This window comes from Schistocerca gregaria, chromosome 1 (genome assembly GCF_023897955.1).
Source record: "Schistocerca gregaria isolate iqSchGreg1 chromosome 1, iqSchGreg1.2, whole genome shotgun sequence".
Lineage (NCBI taxonomy): Eukaryota > Metazoa > Arthropoda > Insecta > Orthoptera > Acrididae > Schistocerca > Schistocerca gregaria.
The window spans coordinates 1,108,669,361-1,108,689,329 of NC_064920.1; the positions used below are offsets into that span (position 1 = coordinate 1,108,669,361).

At 43.3% G+C, this 19,969-nt stretch overlaps 1 protein-coding gene across 1 annotated transcript in view; it reads left to right on the top strand.

The window, feature by feature from the left end:
- Positions 1 to 19,969, top strand: part of LOC126315899 (ionotropic receptor 25a) — a 208,827-nt gene that overhangs the window by 53,411 nt on the left and 135,447 nt on the right. Inside the window, exon 3 of the mRNA XM_049992710.1 lies at positions 13,321 to 13,476. Within this exon, the coding sequence (XP_049848667.1) occupies positions 13,321 to 13,476 (156 nt within the window). The remainder of the gene's footprint in view (positions 1 to 13,320; positions 13,477 to 19,969) is intronic.

Sequence of the window (19,969 nt, forward strand, 5' to 3'; positions counted from 1 at the left end):
GGATTAAGGACTAACCCTCGATCGAAAATTAATATCACAATTAATAAGACTGTTCAGTCCCTATTGGAGGACACTTTCAAGAGGGCTCGTAGATTCTTTGAGAGTCCGATTCACACCCTGGCTCGCTACTGACTGCAGCAAAATCCCGTTTATGTATCACCCCGCGCATCACGTGACTTCATATGCGTTGAATAAATGGTTCAAATGTCTCTGAGCACTATGAGACTTAACTTCTGAGGTCATAAGACTCCTAGAACGTAGAACTACTTAAACCTAACTAACCTAAGGACATCACACACATCCATGTCCGAGGCAGGATTCGCACCTGCGACCGTAGCGGTCGCGGGGTTCCAGACTGTAGCGCCTAGAACCGCTCGGCCACCTCGGCCGGCCTGCTTTGAATACCTGAGCGCAATTGGCCGCTGTCGGTTGCCGCCGTTCGCTGTTACTATCATCTCATGGTGGAAGACAGATAAACATCGTCTTCAGGACAGGGATCGGAATGTCACTCAGTTTCACATCCTCATCTTTCCTACTGGCCCTCTGTATGTATAGCGTTTCAATGAATCCGCTTGTCGCTGCCAGTACTAGAGTCCTATCAGAGTGAATGTGTTGGTGGTCCTGCTTGCAAATCACGTTCTGCAATTGATGACGAGTCAGTGTCCTCCCTTGTACAATTACCCTTGTGCTCTTCTAATCGTATTTTGATCGTTCTTTTTGTAGTACCCACGTACACGTCTCCACAACTACACAGAATCCTAAAAATTCCTGCTTTTTGCGGAGATTTGCAAGCTCCTTGGTCAATTTTAGGTAATCCTGTATTTTCCAGGAGGGTTTGTTGATTGTCATGATTTTCCGTTTATTCAAGATTTTCCCTAATTGATCAGTAACATACCCAACGAACGGCAGAAAAACTGTCGATTTCACAGGCGCTTGTGCGTCGCTTTGATTTTTGCACGGTGGTCTTAATGCTCTTTTTACCTCAGCGGTTTCCGCAGCTCGTGGTCGTGCGGTAGCGTTCTCGCTTCCCGCGCCCGGGTTCCCGGGTTCGATTCCCGGCAGGGTCAGGGAGGGGACTGATGACCATAGATGTTAAGTCCCATGGTGCTCAGAGCCATTTGAACCTCAGGTGACGAATAACCATTGTTGAGCAATGCAGTGGTGAGATATTTTAATTCCGTCTCAAGCATCTCTGATTTGCAGATTTTCCTCCATCCGCCAACGTTTTCGGGATGTCTCACTTTTGTTGTGGGTAGTGGTTCGAATTATGGGTGTAGGAAAGATAGGTGCGCCTGGGTTTTCGTTAAAACGTGTGGCCTAAGCCACCATCTCCCTTCTTGAAAACTAGCCCATCAAGAAAATTTAATCTTCCACCTATCTCTTCCACCATGCTAAACTGAATCTTCAGATTAATCCTGTTGAGATGCTTGTGAAAACGACCTATTTCCTCTCTGCCATGTCTCCAGAAAAATAACGTATCACTCATATAGCGGAACCAAATATTCGGCTTCTTGTTGGCATTTTCCAATGCCTGCTCCTCGAAGTTTTCCGTAAAGAAATTCGCTATAACTGGGCTCCCCATAGCCACGTCATCCGTCCCTTCGTAGAATTCATCGTTACATTCGAAATACGTGTATGAGAGGGAATATTTAAGTAATTTTGTCATATTGGGAGGAAAAACCCGATTCAACTGTTGCAACATGTCATTGAGCAGAACCACAAAAATAGTGATACCACTTCAAAACTAACTGATATGATCTCCAGATGGACCACTACGCCGTTTAATTTACTGATAAATTGAGCCGAATTCTTGATATATGAATCCGATTGCCTCGCATATGACCGTAATAATGACTTCAAGAAGATGGCAGTCGGATAGATGGGAAAACTAATGTCACTTATTATAGGTCTCAGAGGAACGTGTTCTTTATGCACGTTCGGCTAGCCATAAAGTCTTGGTATTAGAGCAACTCAATTGTACAGACTTTTGTGAACGCTGTGTTCGATAAAGCACTTTTTCTCTACAGTGTGACTGTTCTAAGAAGTTCGTCGTTGAGGTCTTTACTCAGTTTTCTACATGTCTCTGGATCTAAGAAGTCGTTAATCTTACTATGATAGTCGGTCAAATACAAAACAACCGTCTCATTTCCATTGTCAGCGGGGAAAACGATAATAGTACCGTTTTCATTCAGCCATTTTTAGGCATTCCTCTCACACAAAATTAAACTGAAGCTGAATGACTTCTGGATCTCGGTGGTGGGCATTCAAAGTACGTGACGTCACGCCATTGCGCGGTAGTTTGCGTCAACGGAATGTTTTGCAGTAATTAGCGAGCCAGGATATGAATCGGACACTCAAAGAAGCTTCAATCCCTCTTGAAAATATCCACCTCAGATGGGGACGAAACGTTGGGTTTCAGTTTGAAATCCATTCGACCACGGCATAATAGCCTGTAGCATTTTATTAATTGTGGCCTTTCCAGCCGCGGAAGTTCACATTTTACAAGAAAAGTAATACAGAATGAACACGTTATTACCGTCCAACACAAAGCCCAAAACTGGCCAAAACAACTAACAGGCTGAACGTGGGGTCCACATCCTCATACCATTACCATCGCCTAAAAGTCACTCATCCACCCCTTCTCAACTGAAGCCAGAGTTGCCTGGACCACCGTCTCCCCTAAATCCTCCAAGTCTCTTGAAATCGTGGAAAGACATGTGTTCCGCCACGCGTTCCACGTCCCTGTACCTTCATCAGCTTGTATCACATACCAATTCATCCATTTCCCACACCTCCAGCTCATCCTAGAGCACCTTTGTATCCAAAACATTAATTTAAAAACGCTTTCTCGGCCTCAATTTCCCACCCACTACTCACCAGTCCAATGTACCCTGCTGCACCACTTCATTCATATTCCACCTTCCATGCACCTTCATGCCTTATCTATCCTTTCTCGACCGATTTCAACCAACTCCCACTCCCCGACGATGAAATCCGTTGCAAAGTATACCCCCCTCTTTCGACAGTCGCAATGCTCCGTCTCACACCATCTTTTCGCTTTACTTCCTCAATCTAAACGTCGCTACTTGCAGTTCTGCAGAGCCCCATTATCATACTCATCACTCCACCTCTATCATGACCACGATTATTTGTATGCTCTAGCAGCTTCGCTATTAAACACTACAGTAGCATTAAGATTACCACCAATGTTTACATTGTAATTATAATACAAATTCAATAAAAAAATTAAATTCGTATATATTTTTCACCAATGTAATTTTTATTAAATACATATACTCTATCTGTTTTAAATATTGTAATCTTTGGCTGAAGAGTTGATTTATCAACTAGCAGACTGCGCCTTCCTGGGGCTTTGAAACAACAACAAATAAAAACACACACATAAATACTTGATGCGAAACCCTACTCGCATTTTTTCACATGACATCCTGAAAGCAGTACTGCTGGCTGCAGTATTTCTTGACCTCGTAAAAGCGTTAAACACGATACCAGATCAATATTCATCAAGAAATTTACGATTACAGGAGTATCAAACAAAATTTGTGATTGGATTGAGGAGTTCTTGAAACGGATGACGCAGTAAGTTACTTTGGATCGAATGTTATCGATAAATGTAGAATTAACTTCATGCGTCCCCAAGGAATGTGTAATGGGACATATGCTGTTCATTTTATACATTAATAACTTTACAGACTGTAATAATAGCAACTCCAGACTTGTTACAGATGATGTAGTTGTCTGTAATGAAGTACTGTCTGAAAAAGGTGCGTAAATGTACTATTATTATCTTGGATGTTTTAGATGTACACCAACTTAAAACTGTGAACTTCATAAAACGCAGAATAGTACTATGCTTAGTTTATTAATGGTTCTCAATTACAATCGGTAAACTCATACAATGCTCTATAATTCGATAGAACGAAAAGTAAGAGGAGGAAAAATAATAGATGAATATGGGCTATAGGAAAGGAATGAAAGAGGAAGCCGCTTGGTAAAGTTTGCACAGAGCGTAATTTAATCATCGCTAACACTCTGTTTAAGAGTCATAAACGAAAATTTTATACATGAAAGAGACCTGGAAACATTAGACTGTTTCAGATTGATTATGTGATGGTAAGGCAGAAGTTTAGGAGTCGTATTTTAAATTGTAACATTGTTCCAGGGATAGATGTGAAATCTGGCCACAATTTATTGGTTACGAACTGTAGATTAAAACTGAAGAAATTTGAAAAATGTAGGAAATTAAGGAGTAGGACCTGGATAAGTTGAAAGAATCAGAAGTTACTGGAAGATTCAAAAGAACCATTAGGCAACGACTGACTAGAACAGGTGAAAGAAATACAGGACTAGACGAATGGATAGCTTTGAAAGATGAAAAAGTGATGGCAGCAGAGTATTAAAAAAAATAATAAAAATAAAAAATTCCTAGTCGAAATCCTTGGATAACACAGAAGATACTGCATATAACTGATGAAAGGAGAATACACAAAAATGCAGCAAATTAAGCAAGCGAAAGGGAATACGAAGTCTAAAAAAATGAAATTGACAGGAAGAGCAAAACGGATAAGCAGGAATGGTTAGAGGACAAATGTAAGGATTTAGAAGCAAATTTAACTAGGAGGAAGATAGTAACTGCCTACAGGAAAATTAAAGAAGTCTTTGAAGAAAAAGAAGCAGCTGTATGAATATCAAGAGCTTAGACAGGAAACTAGTCCTAAGGAACGAAGGGAAAGCTCAAAGGTGAACGCAGTACATAGAGGGTCAGTACGCAGGAAATGAAATTGAAGGCAATATTATATAGATAGAAGAGGTCGCAGATAAAGATGATATGGGAGATATGATAATGCGAGAAGAATTTGACAGAGCACTGAGAGATCCAAGGGACAAAGCCCTGCTAGAAGACGACATTCCGTCAGCACTAATGACAACCGTTTAAGAGTCAACCACGACAAAACTCTTCCATCTGATATGCAGTTTGTATGTGACAGGCGAAATGCCCTCAGACTTCACAAAGATGGTAATAATTCCTGTTCGGAAGAAAGCCAGTGCTGACAGGTGCGGATATTACCGAAATCTCTGTTTAATAAATCATGGTTGAAAAAAACTAATGCGAATTCATTACATAATAATGAGAAAACTGGTAAAAGACGACCTCGGGGAAGATCAGTCTGGATTCCGGAGAAATGTAGAACACGCAAGGCAATACTAATCCTACGAATAGTCTTAGAAGATAGGTTAAAGAAAGTCAAACCTACATTTATAGCATTTGTATACTTAGAGGAAGCTTTTGACAATGTTGACTGGAATACCCTCTTTGAAATTCTGAATGTAGCAACAGGAAGCGAAAGGCAATTTCCGACTTGTACAGAAACCAGGTGGCAGATATGAATGGAGGGGCATGAAAGGGAAGCAATGATTGAGACAGGGTTGTAGCCTATTCCCGACATTATTCAATCTGTACAATGAACAAGCAGTAAAGGAAACAAACAAAAATTCTGGTGTAGGAATTAAAGTTCGTGGAGAAGAGATACGAGGATCGTTCAGTACGTAATGCCCCAATTTTTTTTTCTCTCAAAACATATTTACTGTTAACAGTCAGAATTTGATGACGATATACGTCAACAAGTCTTGTCCATATCCTATTTTTCTATGTAGTCTCCATCACGTTGTACGGCCGTACGCTAACGTCGTGGAAGAGCATGTATTCCCTGCTGGTAAAAGCTCTTGCCCTGTAGGTGTAGCTATGTTTTCACTGCATGACTGACACTCTCGTCATCTTCAAAGTGCGTTCCCTGTAGAGAACCTTTAAGTAGCCCAACGAGATGGAAGTCCACGGGTGCCAGGTCTAGGCTGTAGGGTGAATGAGGCAGCGAAGTCAAACCCAATCTGGCGATGTGTTCCCGGGTTATCAACTTGTGTGTGGGCGTGCATTTCGCGTTGAAGCAAGATTCCTGTTTGATTCTTGTATGATCGAACACGTCTTGAGTTTATTCAGAGTCTTCACGTATGCCTCTGAATTGATGGTTGATCCTCTTGGCACGATAAGACTGTCACCATGACTTTTCCGGCAGAGGAGATTGTCTCGAATTTCTTCTTTTGTGGTGAATAATGATGATGCCACTCCATTGTTTGCCTTTTTGCTTCCAGCGCAAAATGGTACACCCAGCTTCCGTCCCCCGTAACGATAAGTGAGAGAAAGGCCTCTCCGTCGGTCTCAAAACGCTCCAACAATTCAGATGAAATGGCCTTTTTTTATCCTTGTGGTTCGCTGTGATCATTCGTGGAACCCTTCGAGAGCACCTCTTAGAATATCCGAGAGTCTCGATCGTTGCAGACGCACTTCCAATGGTGACCGACAACTATAGAACCAATTGTCGAGTTGTGATTCCCCGGCCGGCACGATTCAGCATGTCTGGAGCAGTGGCTGTGACAGGACGTCCCGAGCGTGGCTGATCATGGAGCTCTGTTTCTGCATTTCCTGAGGCTGAAACTTTCTTTACCCATCGTCCAACAGTACTCCTATCAACTGCAGCATCGCCATACACTACATACGAACGTTTATGGATGTTCACCACGGTTTCTTTTTCTACACACAAGAATTCAATAACAACACGCTGCTAGTAACGTGAGCCGTATTTAGACGCCATTTTGACGCTGTACTACTGCTCTCTCATCTGCCAGAACGGTTTTAAATTTCACCGGCGACAAGAACAAACATAAAATGTGAAGCACCAACAAGGACGTTTGTCTATGATTGTTAATGGCTATTTTTAAAAAATGTGGGGCTTTACTTATTGACCGACCCTCGTAAAAACCTCAAGATGTGCCGATGACACTGTAATTCGTTCAATAAGTAAAGCAAAGGACTAGGAATAGCAGTTGAACAGAGTGAACAGTGTCTTGAAAGGAGGATATAAGATGAACTTCAACAAAAGCAAAACAAGGACAATGGAATGTAGTCGAATTCAGTCAGTTGATGCTAATGGAATTAGATTATAAAACGAGTCATTTAAAGTAGTAGACAAGTTTTGTTATTTGGACAGCAAAATAACTGATGCTGACCGAAGTAGAGAGGATATAAAATGTAAACTGGCAACGGCAAGAAGGTCGTTTCTGTAGAAGAAATGTTCAAATGTGTATGAATTTCTAAGGGACCAAAATCCAGAGGTCATTGGTCCCTAGACTTACACACTACTTAAGCTAATTTACGCTAAGAACGACACACACACCCACGCCCGAGTGAGAACTTGAACCTCTAACGGAAGGGGCAGCGCAATCCGTGACATGGCGCCTCAAATCACGCGGCCACTCCACGCGGCTTCTGAAGAAGAGAAATTTGTTTACATTGAATACCCGCCAGAGTAGCTGAGAGCGCTAATGCGCTGATTGCTACACTCGGGTAGGCGCGCTAGCCCCGGCCCCGGATCGGATCCGCCCGGCGGGCTACCAACGAGGGCTCATATGCTGGCCAGCCTGGATGTGGTTTTAGGCGGTTTTTCACATCCTGCTAGGTGAATACCAGGCTAGTCCCCGCGTTCCGCCTCAGTTATACGACTCCGAGACATTCGCACTATTTCATGGCTTACACTAGATGCAGACAGCTGTGGCACTTACATCCTGGGGGGGGGGGGGGGTCACGGTGGTGGCAGGAAGTGCATCAGGCCACCCTTTGCAGTGAACACTGACAAATCCATAATAATAAGACCGACCCCGCGTTGAAGCGGGACCAAGGCCCAAAGAAAAAGAAAGAGTAAATATTTAAGTGTCAGGAAGTCTTTAGAGAAAATATTTGTATGCAGTGTAGCCTTGTACAGTAGTGGAACATGGACGACAGACAAGAGGAAAATGGAACTGGGGTTACAAACAATTTGTGACAAAACTTGACTTAAAGAATGGATCAGTTGATGGAACACATTCTGACACATGAAGGGGTCACCAATTTAGTGTTGGAGGGAAGTGGGAGGGGAAAGAGGGAGGGTAAACATTGTAGAGAGAGACCAAGAGATGAATACAGTAAGAAAATTGAGAAGGATGTAAGTTGCAGTAGACATTCGGAGATGAAGAGGCTTGCACAGGAAAGATAATCATGAAGAGCTTCATCAAATCAGCCTTCAGACTGAAGTCCGCAACAGCAACTTGTACAAACACCTAGGTTGTGATCATATCAAATGGAATAATCACACAGGCTCAGTCGTAGGTAAAGCAGATGGCCAATTTCGGTTCATTGACAGGATACTGGGAAATTGCAGTCAATATATAAAGGAAACGGCTTACAAATCACTTGTACGTTCTATATTAGAAATCTGCTCAAGTGTGTGAGACCCATAACAGATAGGTATAACAGGGGACTACGAATGTTTACACGACTGGAGATAGACGCCAATTGTGTCGTAAAAATCTGCTAACAAAGTTTCAAGGACCAGTATTAAGTGAAGAATCTGGAGGTATACTGCAGCCACGAATGTATAACTCCCAAATGTATCTAAGAGAAAAGGTTAAAGTAATTATAATGCACAAAAATGTATTCAAACAGCCATTTTCCTGTGCTCCTTATGGTAATCGAATGCTAATGGTATCTACCATCCCCTACACACTTCACAGTGGATTGCAGACGACTTATGCCAATGCTTACGTAGATATGTGGTATCTTTATCCAAAATCGAGTAATTCCCACCGTATTACGTTCACTGTTAAGTAAGTACTCATTGTACAATACAGTGCGAAATGAACGGCGACACATGTTTCATTGTGTGTCACCTTACTACGCAATATTCTCTTTTAAGGAGATTGTCATGTGCTTAGTTTTATTTTACTGCATTTCTATTTTAATCTCTGAGGGTTCTTAAGAATGAAAGATTGTTCTTGAGCTTCCATACAAGCCGGAATATTTGTGATTTTTACGTTATTATCATTACACCAAATTTATGAAGTAATAAATTTATTGCTGTACCCCCACTTCCCTCCGAGAATCATGCCGCTCCCTGCATCACGTATCAACTCGATCGCCAGTCACACCAACACAAACAAATGTGCTCAGCACACGATCAGTTCTCGAGCGCCCTCCAATTATTTTTAGATATGAATGGTGTCTGTTCTGTCGGTCATGTCCAACAGAACAGGCACCACTCATACCTATTAATGTATGGGTGCGACGCTGTTTGGTGAAAGAGTCTCAGTGCGGATGCATACCATGCACAACCAATGTCCGAACTCCTGTGTAAATCAGAAGTCTGCGAGTAGGGGATTAGTGGGTGGTTGGGGGTGGCGGGGAAGGGGGTGGGGATGGTACAATGCGGCGAGCAGCAGGTTGAGATTGAATCTGATGGAAAGCGTGGTTGAGGCGTTAAGGCAGCTGGTCTAAGAAGTTGGTAGAGCATCTGGGTTCGAGTCCCAGTCTGGCACGAATTTTTCAGCTCTCGCCGTTGGATTGCCACAGGGCCCTGTGCTGCTGGAAGTCGTATTTCCTTCATATATCTCTCCTATTACGATTCCCTTCCATTTCTTTCAACCCAGTTTTTCGTGTCCTACAGGTTGTCAGCCGGTACCACAACGACCACCAGCGATGGCCTAAGTTGATGTCGCCTGTTTGGTCCGATACCTATTTATTGAAACTGAATATTTCTCATTCGCTTCCCCAATTGTCATTTCAAGAAGTCTGACTTTTTCTACGGATTTCTTCATGTTGCTTTCATCCCATTTATGTCGTGAATTCTCCACATTTATCTTTTAAAAAAACGTTAGAAGAAAAAATTTTTGGTACCTGTTTTGTCATAAGCAACCAGAACATATCTCTGTGGCAGTTTTAACATATCCATTGTTATTTCTTAGACTACAAATTGTCACACCCTCCTCTACTGAGATCACATCAGTTGTATCTGAAGAACAATAAAAATATAGTATTACGAGGGGTGTTCGATAACTAATGTAACCCATTTTTTTCTGAAAGCAGTTCTGCGTTATTCGGGATTTCAATAAGCCATATTATTTCCCACGTTTTTGGCTATAAAACCCTATTTTTCAACATAATCTACAATTAATGGTCACGCGGGGTAGTCACGCGGTCTGGGCGTCTTGCCACGGTTCGTGCGGCTTCCTCTGTTGTAGGTTCGAGTCCTCCCTCAGGCTTGTGTGTGTGTGTGTGTGTGTGTGTGTTGTCCTTAGCGTAAGTTAGATTAAGTAGTATGTAAGTTTAGGGAACGATGACCTCAGCATTTTGGTCCCGTAGACACTTACCACAAATTTTCAAATTTTTACAATTAACGCGACGGCTTTCCGCCACCTTACTCAGAGGACCTGTACGCCCAGATGGCACCACTTTACTGATCGACGTCGGAGTCAACGTCTTGCACCATCAATAACCCCCTGTCATCCATGTACTGCTTCTCTCGGAGTGCATTCATTGTTGTACCAAACAGACGGAAGCCGTAAAATGCGAGATCTAGGCTGTATGGTACTTGAGGAAGAAGAGTCCAGTGAAGTTTTGTGTGCAGACTTGTTGAGGCCTTGCGTTATCAAGGAGAAGGAGAAGACGGGTTGCAGTTTTGTGGCGCCGAACACGCTGAAGTCGTTTCCTCAAATTACATAGCGTAGTACAATACGCTTCAGAGTTGATCGTTGCACCATGAGGAAGGATATCAAGAAGACTAACCCCTTTAGAGTGCCAGAAGACGATCGCCATGGCCTCGTTGGTTGAGGGCTTGGCTGTGAAGTTTTTCTTCGGAGAAGAGATGGTGTGGCGCCAATCCATCCGGTTGAAGCGATGAACTCACGTTTCATGTTCTGTTAGACAGCGAGGAACCCAGCGGGCACCTACCTCTGGATACATCAACTGGTGGACGAGTGTCAGCACTACCGATAGAGACGTCCATTTGAGCAGCAAGGTGTTGAATGAGTGTGTCTGCACGTTCCAACATTGCAGGGGTCACAGCTGTGAGCCACCGGGCGGCACATGATAGAGCAGACAACTTTTCATGACCTTGTTACGATGATAACAGACGCCTCGCACGACGACTCAGTGTGCTTTTGTTCACTACTAGCTCTCCTCAGATGTTTTGCAAGTGCCTCTAAATATATGCCATGCTCTGGCTTCCGGCCAAAAGAAACTCAGTGACAACTCTCTGCTTGGAAAGCACTTTCGTTACAAACGTCATTTTGAAGGCTACGTATAGTGCCACCACCTAATGGAACATCATGAAGTTATAGGACTGAAGTGGGAGTATTCACCACACTTAAAATTGAGGTCATTTACGGAAAACTCACCAGAAATAGGTAGCTTGTTGCCACTCTGTAATGCACTGTTGGCTACGGTCGCAGGTTCGAATCCTGCCTCAGGCATGGATGTGTGTGATGTCCTTAGGTTAGTTAGGTTTAATTAGTTCTAAGTTCTAGGCGACTGATGACCACAGATGTTAAGTCACATAGTGCTAAAAAAAATGCACTGTTGTTTCGATTCAGAATCACAAGGGCGGTATTATTCCTCCATTGTTCGCCCTGCAGTTATAAAACACCTCTGATACAGTCCACTGTCAGATACTACCCGACTGCCAGCCCCCGGTAGCTGAGGGGTCAACGGATTGTTAATCGTAAGGGCCCGGCTGGGTCGGAGATTTTCTCCGCTCAGGGACTGGGTGTTGAGTTGTCCTAATCATCATCATTTCATCCCCATCAATGCGCAAGTCGCCTAAGTAGCGTCAAATCGAAAGCCTTGCACCCAACGAACGGTCTACCCGACGGGAGGCCTTAGTCACACGACATACACTCATGGAAATTAAAATAAGAACACCGTGAATTCATTGTCCCAGGAAGGGTAAACTTTATTGTCCCATTCCTGGGGTCATATACATCACATGATCACACTGACAGAACCACAGGCACATAGACACAGGCAACAGAGCATGCACAATGACGGCACTATTACAGTGTATATCCACCTTTCGCAGCAATGCAGGCTGCTATTCTCCCATGGAGACGATCGTAGAGATGCTGGATGTAGTCCTGTGGAACGGCTTGCCATGCCATTTCCACCTGGCGCCTCAGTTGGACCAGCGTTCGTGCTGGACGTGCAGACCGCGTGAGACGACGCTTCATCCAGTCCCAAACATGCTCAATGGGGGACAGATCCGGAGATCTTGCTGGCCAGGGTAGTTGACTTACACCTTCTAGAGTACGTTGGGTGGCACGGGATACATGCGGACGTGCATTGTCCTGTTGGAACAGCAAGTTCCCTTGCCGGTCTAGGAATGGTAGAACGATGGGTTCGATGACGGTTTGGATGTACCGTGCACTATTCAGTGTCCCCTCGACGATTACCAGAGGTGTACGGAGAGTGTAGGAGATCGCTCCCCACACCATGATGCCGGGTGTTGGCCCTGTGTGCCTCGGTCGTATGCAGTCCTGATTGTGGCGCTCACCTGCACGTCTCCATTCGTCCCTCCAATCACGCCTGTCGCGACACCACTAGAGGCGAGCTGCACGATGTTGGGGCGTGAGCGGAAGACGGCCTAACGGTGTGCGGGACCGTAGCCCAGCTTCATGGAGACGGTTGCGAATGGTCCTCGCCGATACCCCAGGAGCAACAGTGTCCCTAATTTGCTGGGAAGTGGCAGTGCGGTCCCCTACGGCACTGCGTAGGATCCTACGGTCTTGGCGTGCATCCGTGCGTCGCTGCGGTCCGGTCCCAGGTCGACGGGCACGTGCACCTTCCGCCGACTACTGGCGACAACATGGATGTACTGTGGAGACCTCACGCCCCACGTGTTGAGCAATTCGGCGGTACGTCCACCCGGCCTCCCGCATGCCCACTATACGCCCTCGCTCAAAGTCCGTCAACGGCACATACGGTTCACGTCCACGCTGTCGCGGCATGCTACCAGTGTTAAAGACTGCGATGGCGCTCCGTATGCCACGGCAAACTGGCTGACATTGACGGCGGCGGTGCACAAATGCTGCGCAGCTAGCGCCATTCGACGGCCAACACCGCGGTTCCTGGTGTGTCCGCTGTGCCGTGCATGTGATCATTGCTTGTACAGCCCTCTCGCAGTGTCCGGAGCAAGTATGGTGGGTCTGACACACCGGTGTCAATGTGTTCTTTTTTTCCATTTCTAGGAGTGTATATGTATACTACCCGACTTTGCCCTTTGCACTGCAAGTAGACGGACTGTTTGATTTCAGTGTTTCTGTATTTAAGCGAGCCATCCCGCTTGTGAGGTTGCCAGGAGGGGGAGGGGGAGGAGGGGTATCCTTTGACGGCACGCTGCGCTCCCTGACTGTTGCCACTGCCCGCCTGTCCCTTGTGCGCAGTGCTGGTGACCGAGGTGAACGCCACCTGGGTGGGAGGCGAGCTGCGCGCCAACCTGAGCGGCCTGGAGGCGCGCTACGCCGGGCTGCGCCTCCAGCTGGACCTCAGCGCCATCGAGGTGGACCGCGAGCACGAGGTGGAGGAGTTCCAGCAGAAAGGTCGGTACCAGCAACCAGTGGAGAGGCACAGCGACAACATGCTTATACCAGATAAGGTCGAAATACTTGTTGTTTACATTTTAATGAAATCTTTAATTAATCAATTATAATAAAAATTACATATATAGAATAGTTTTACATTTTTTGTCTGCATAGTTTTTGAAAAATACCGCATCCTTCCAAAGGACTTCAGCTTTACATACATTCACTCAACGCAATATCACTATGTGGGTGTCAAATCACTCTTTTTCTTATTATTTTGTTTGGAAAAATATCAGACGAGAAATATGAATAGGCACTACATTTAATTCACTGTGTTGCACTTTGTTTCTTACTTTACTGATGTTACTTCTTCTTTCTTGAAACAGGATATAGCCTCACATTGTTCCACCTAAAACTTGCACAGCAAATATTGTGGAAATGGAGAGACCTGTTGATGAGTGGATTTCACAGAATGGATTCATAGTCACGAGCTTGTACTGTCAGTCCGTAACCAGACTGTAATAACACTTAGAAAGTGTATTTTTTGTGCAAACATATGCTTTTTAAATGGAAAATGCCTTTTGACATTAAGTAACTAAAAGTAGTAGAATGTCAGTGGTGGTTCTTGCAGGGTTCTAGAGCGCGTCCTTTACAAGATATAGTATTTTGAAAAGTTTCCACATTGACACTTGTTTGTGCCATTCAATCTGCATAGTTGCTACGTACAATGTTAATATGTTTGCTTACAGAGTGCTTGTTTGTTCCCTGAGTGCATTGCGACTTCCTAGTCAGTTACTGTGTGACAGTCAAAGCAATAAATCGTGAGTGGACAATGGGGTTTACCAATGCAGAAGAAGCCGAAATGCTCATGGTGTGTGAAGAGTGTAGTAAGAATGTAGTTCGTTCTCGTACAGTGTATGTGGCAAGATATCCTAATAGACGTCAACTACCTCGACAGTTATTTATCACACTGCTCAACCAGTTAGGTGAAAGTGGTAGTGCATCACCTAGACAATGTAACAGAAGGAAGCAAGTGACGACAAAAAAGGGGGAAATTAATGTTCTTGCTGCTGTTGCAGTTGATCCACATGTTAGCTCCTGTGTAATTATAAGAGGAAGTGGCTTAAGTAGGCAAGTGGCCTACGCATTCTCTGTCCACATAGGTTCCATCCTTATCACATCTCTCTCCATCAAGAGGTGCATGGAAACCATTATGAGAATCGTGTTAACTTACGTTCATGAACATTAAGACAGGATATTCCAGCTGTATTTTATTTGGTGATGAAGCCTCATTTACCAATCATGGCCAGATAAACGATGGAAAAGTGCAGCGTTGGTATGCTGACAATCCCCGTTGGCTTCGTCAGGGGGAATGTCAGTGTCCACAGAGCGTCAACGTGTGGTATGGGACAGTGAACGCTGAGCTCATAGCACTGTTTTCCATAGACAGAACACTGACAGCTCGCAGGTATTGCAGCCTACTAGTCGGCCGATGTGGTCGAGCGGTTCTAGGCGCTTCACTCTGGAACCGCGCTACCACTACCGTGGCAGGTTCGAATCCCGCTTCGGGCATGGACGTGTGTGATGTCCTTAGGTTAGTTAGGTTTAAGTAGTTCTATGTTCTAGGGGACTGATGATCCCAGACGTTAAGTCCTATAGTGCTCAGAGCCATTTCAGCAGCCTACTAACAGACTATCTTCCATCGATGATGGAAGACTTTTCTCTGCCGATTAGGATGAACCTGTGGTACCAACATGATGGCTGCCGAGCTCATTGTGCACGAAGCACTATACCATGTCTTCACAAATTGTTTCCAAATCGTTGGATTGGACGCAGGGGACCTGTACTTTGGCTGGTCCATTTCCATAATTTGACGCCTATGGACTTTTCTCTGTCGGGAAAGCTGACAGACGCTGTCTACAACGACATATCAACTACACCCATTGATATGCAATGACGTATTACTGCAGCCTGCTCGGCCACCAGACTATAAGCTTATATTGCCACTGCAGGGGTCATTTTGAACACAACCTATGATCGTTCGTTGTCTCCTTACTGGTCAGCATGCACTTAACTACTCATAGTGTAAACATTTGTGTTGTTCTTTAGTGAGCGCTATCGCAGGTATTGCGCAAGTGTCGGTGTGGGAACTTTCCAAAATACGCTATCTCCTAAATGATGCGCTCTGGAATCCTGCAACAATACCACTGACATTCTAATTTACGCTAATTTTAGTTTTGCTAATGTCAATAGGCATTTTCCGTTTAAAAAAGTGTACGTTTGCTCAAAAAATACACTTTCTAAGTATTTTTACTATCTGTTGACTAGCTAACAATACGAGCCCCTGGCTACCAATCCATTCCGTGAAAGCCGCACATCAATAACACTTACCATTTGCGCAATATTTTCGGTGCAGGTTTTAGGTGATAACCCTTTATAGAATCAGTTTCTGCAATCTTAGATAGCCTTCCTCTTTGCATACAGCGTGGCAGTTTGCTTCCAGACGTGGAACGACGATTCTCCAACGAAATACCATGCAGTCCGGTTTACCACCATCCTCCCTGTGTTACTTGTGTAGGATACTGCAAAAGTGGATTTGGAAGTCTGGAAAGCTCTACGTGTTGAGCAGGCAGTATATGAATCATTTGTTAAAAGCAGTGGATTTGGAAATTTTTCATTGTTACACAAATCTTCAGTGCAAAAAATGGCAGGAGCTTTCAACTCACTTACTGCAACATTATCAGTGTTTAGTGCTTCTTCATTGCCAGAGACTTCATCTGTCAGGTCATCTGTAGCAGTGCGAATGATAAAAAAGCAACATCCAAACGATTTTCAGGCTTACCGTCATCAGATCATTCCGCACATCGTCTAATGTCACCCATTCCCTGCAAATTATTATGCAGACAATGTGTTTGTTTATATCAGCTTTACTTTTGACAGTTATTTCTTACTATTGCATTTTGTTTTCCAATAACAAAATAAGAATAATCCTGTTGGAAAAGAGTAGTTTGTAAAGATAACATTCACAAACAGGATTTTATATCGATATTTAAGGGACAACAATAACATAAATTTGGGTTCTCAGTTCTGATATAATAAAAACAATGAAAACTCGTACACCATTATTAAGAGCATATTATATACATTTCAGTGTTTTTTGCCAGTATAGCATGCTTTTAATTTTAAAACACAGTACAAGCAAGTATAACCAGATGCATACAGGATTTTATATAGATATTTAAGGGACAACAATAACATAAATTTGGGTTCTCAGTTCTGATATAATAAAAACGATGAAACTCATACACCCTTATTAAGAGCATATTATATACATTTTATTGTATTATGCCAGTATAGCATGCCTTTAATTTTAAAACACAGTATAAGCAAGTATAATCAGATGCATAATGATCTCGTAGCAAAAGAGAAATTGCAGAAAGCATTATATCTGATTTTTGTATGCAAAAGCTAATGTCCTTCTGGAAGGATGTGCCTCAAGAGACAGCCACAGAAGTTATATCAGGCATGAAAATACTCACATTAACCTTAGCTATATTGAAATGACATTCTGAGAGAATGTGTAAGTTATGTCTCTAACACATAGGCTATGTTCACAGAGAAGTTGTATCTGTCCATCAACTAGGACGTCAGGCAGGCCGTCCATTTTGAGCAAACCAAGTTTTTTCATACACACAGAATAATGCAGACTCAAAAATGGAAGCTAAATGTTGTTTTAAACAATGGTATGGGCCAGTTGGAAGCAATGCCATCTATTGGAAAGTAGAATTAAGAAGTAAAATAAGATGTTTAAATCTCCTCTGCAAAGCCCCTTCCTCAGCGACCACAGCCATAAATTTTAGAACATGAAATACATCTACATCTACATGACTACTCTGCAATGCACATTTAAGTGCTTGGCAGAGGGTTCATCGAACCACAATCATACTATCTCTCTACTATTCCACTCCCGAACAGCGAGCGGGAAAAACGAACACCTAAACCTTCCTGTTCGAGCTCTGATTTCTCTTATTTTATTTTGATGATCATTCCTACCTATGTAGGTTGGGCTCAACAAAATATTTTCGCATTCGGAAGAGAAAGTTGGTGACTGAAATTTCGTAAAAAGGTCTCGCCGCGACGAAAAACGTCTATGCTGTAATGACTTCCATCCCAACTCGTGTATCATATCTGCCATACTCTCTCCCCTATAACGTGATAATACAAAACGAGCTGCCCTTTTTTGCACCCAATCGATGTCCTCCGTCAATCCCACCTGTTAAGGATCCCACACCGCGCAGCAATATTCTAACAGAGGAAGAACGAGTGTAGTGTAAGCTGTCTCTTTAGTGGACTTGTTGCATCTGCTAAGTGTCCTGCCAATGAAACGCAACCTTTGGCTCGCCTTCCCGACAATATTATCTATGTGGTCCTTCCAACTGAAGTTGTTCGTGATTTTAACACCCAGGTACTTAGTTGAATTGACAGCCTTGAGTATTGTACTATTTATCGAGTAATCGAATTCCAACGGATTTCTTTTGGAACTCATGTGGATCATCTCACACTTTTCGTTATTTAGCGTCAACTGCCACCTGACACACCATACAGCAATCTTTTCTAAATCGCTTTGCAACTGATACTGATCTTCGGATGACCTTACTAGACGGTAAATTACAGCATCATCTGCGAACAATCTAAAAGAACTGCTCAGATTGTCACCCAGGTCATTTATATAGATCAGGAACAGCAGAGGTCCCAGGACGCTTCCCTGGGGAACACCTGATATCACTTTAGTTTTACTCGATGATTTGCCGTCTATTACTACGAACTGCGACCTTCCTGACTGGAAATCACAAATCCAGTCGCACAACTGAGACGATACCCCATAGCTCCGCAGCTTGATTAGAAGTCGCTTGTGAGGAACGGTGTGAAAAGCTTTCCGGAAATATAGAAATACGGAATCAACTTGAGATCCCCTGTCGATAGCGGCCATTACTTCGTGCGAATAAAGAGCTAGTTTCGTTGCACAAGAGCGATGTTTTCTGAAGCCATGCTGATTACGTGTCAATAGATCGTTCCCTTCTAGGTGATTCATAACGTTTGAATACAGTATATGCTCCAAAACCCTACTGCAAACCGACGTCAATGATATAGGTCTGTAGTTAAATGGATTACTCCTACTACCCTTCTTGAACACTGGTGCGACCTGCGCAATTTTCCAATCTGTAGGTACAGATCTATCGGTGAGCGAGCGGTTGTATATGAGTGCTAAGTAGGGAGCTATAGTATCAGCGTAATCTGAAAGGAACCTAATCGGTATACAATCTGGACCTGAAGACTTGTCCGTATCAAGCGATTTGAGTTGCTTCGCAACCCCTAAGGTATCTACTTCTAAGAAACTCATGCTAGCAGATGTTCGTGTTTCAAATTCTGCCATATTGCCATATAAGGAATCTTGTACGTTTTCTAACCTAGTAATAAATTTTTGCAGTGTTTTTATTCGCTGAATTTTATTTATAAACTGACAACTGAAGTATATAAATATATTTATTTACCCATCACAAAATATTATTTTATTATTATATGTGAAAATATAAACAGAAAAACTTTCATGAATCTGCAGTTTTTTATGGAATTGGAAAGAACACAGTTCCTTTTTCTGTGAAACGGAGATGTGTTTTGTACTTCACTGCCTGCACTGCACAAATGTAAAATCTTTTGATCCAGATAACCTCCCTGTGGAACAAAGATTATGGGTTTTATTCTTTATCTGGGGCAGGTGCATGGTATGGAACTTCCTTATTGTAACTGGTGATACAGGCTTTGGTGCTCTGGATTGCTTCCTCAATGGTACTGCATCATCTTTATTGTTACATTTCTCATTCCTTCTTCACTCTCTGCTTCCTCTTGAATTCTCTCTTCCTCAAAATATATTAAATTCTCCTGTGAAATTTTCATCACCACATTCCTATATATATATATATATATATATATATATATATATATATATGAGGGTTCGAACTTAAATTGTGGCAACTATTTATTCACAAACTATACACAAGAGTTACATGTTCCTGCAAAGTAGTCACCAGCGGTGTGTAGAACCCGCTGCCAGCGATGTGGAAGGCGTAGTATACCGTTAACAGAGCCTGTTCTGTTGATGATGCGAATAGAGCAGTCTACTGCCGGTCGAATCTCTGGAACAGATCTGAGGCGAATACCAGGAAGTGGTTCCTTCATCTCCGGAATCAAATCAAAGTCACAAGGACTTAAGTCGTATTACTGTTCATTTTTGAAGTATCACCTGCGACCAGTTTCGCGAAAGAAACGGCGTCACTTTCTATGCCACCCACCCATCATTTTGCGCAACAATGCGCTGGCGCAAGCTGGCGCTACTCTTTTCGGTCGATGTAATTGGGAAGTAGTGCACCATTCACCATACTCCCCGGACTTAAGTCCTCGTGACTTTGAGGCTGAGATTTGCTCAATACACAGATGTGGTAACCACTATGCC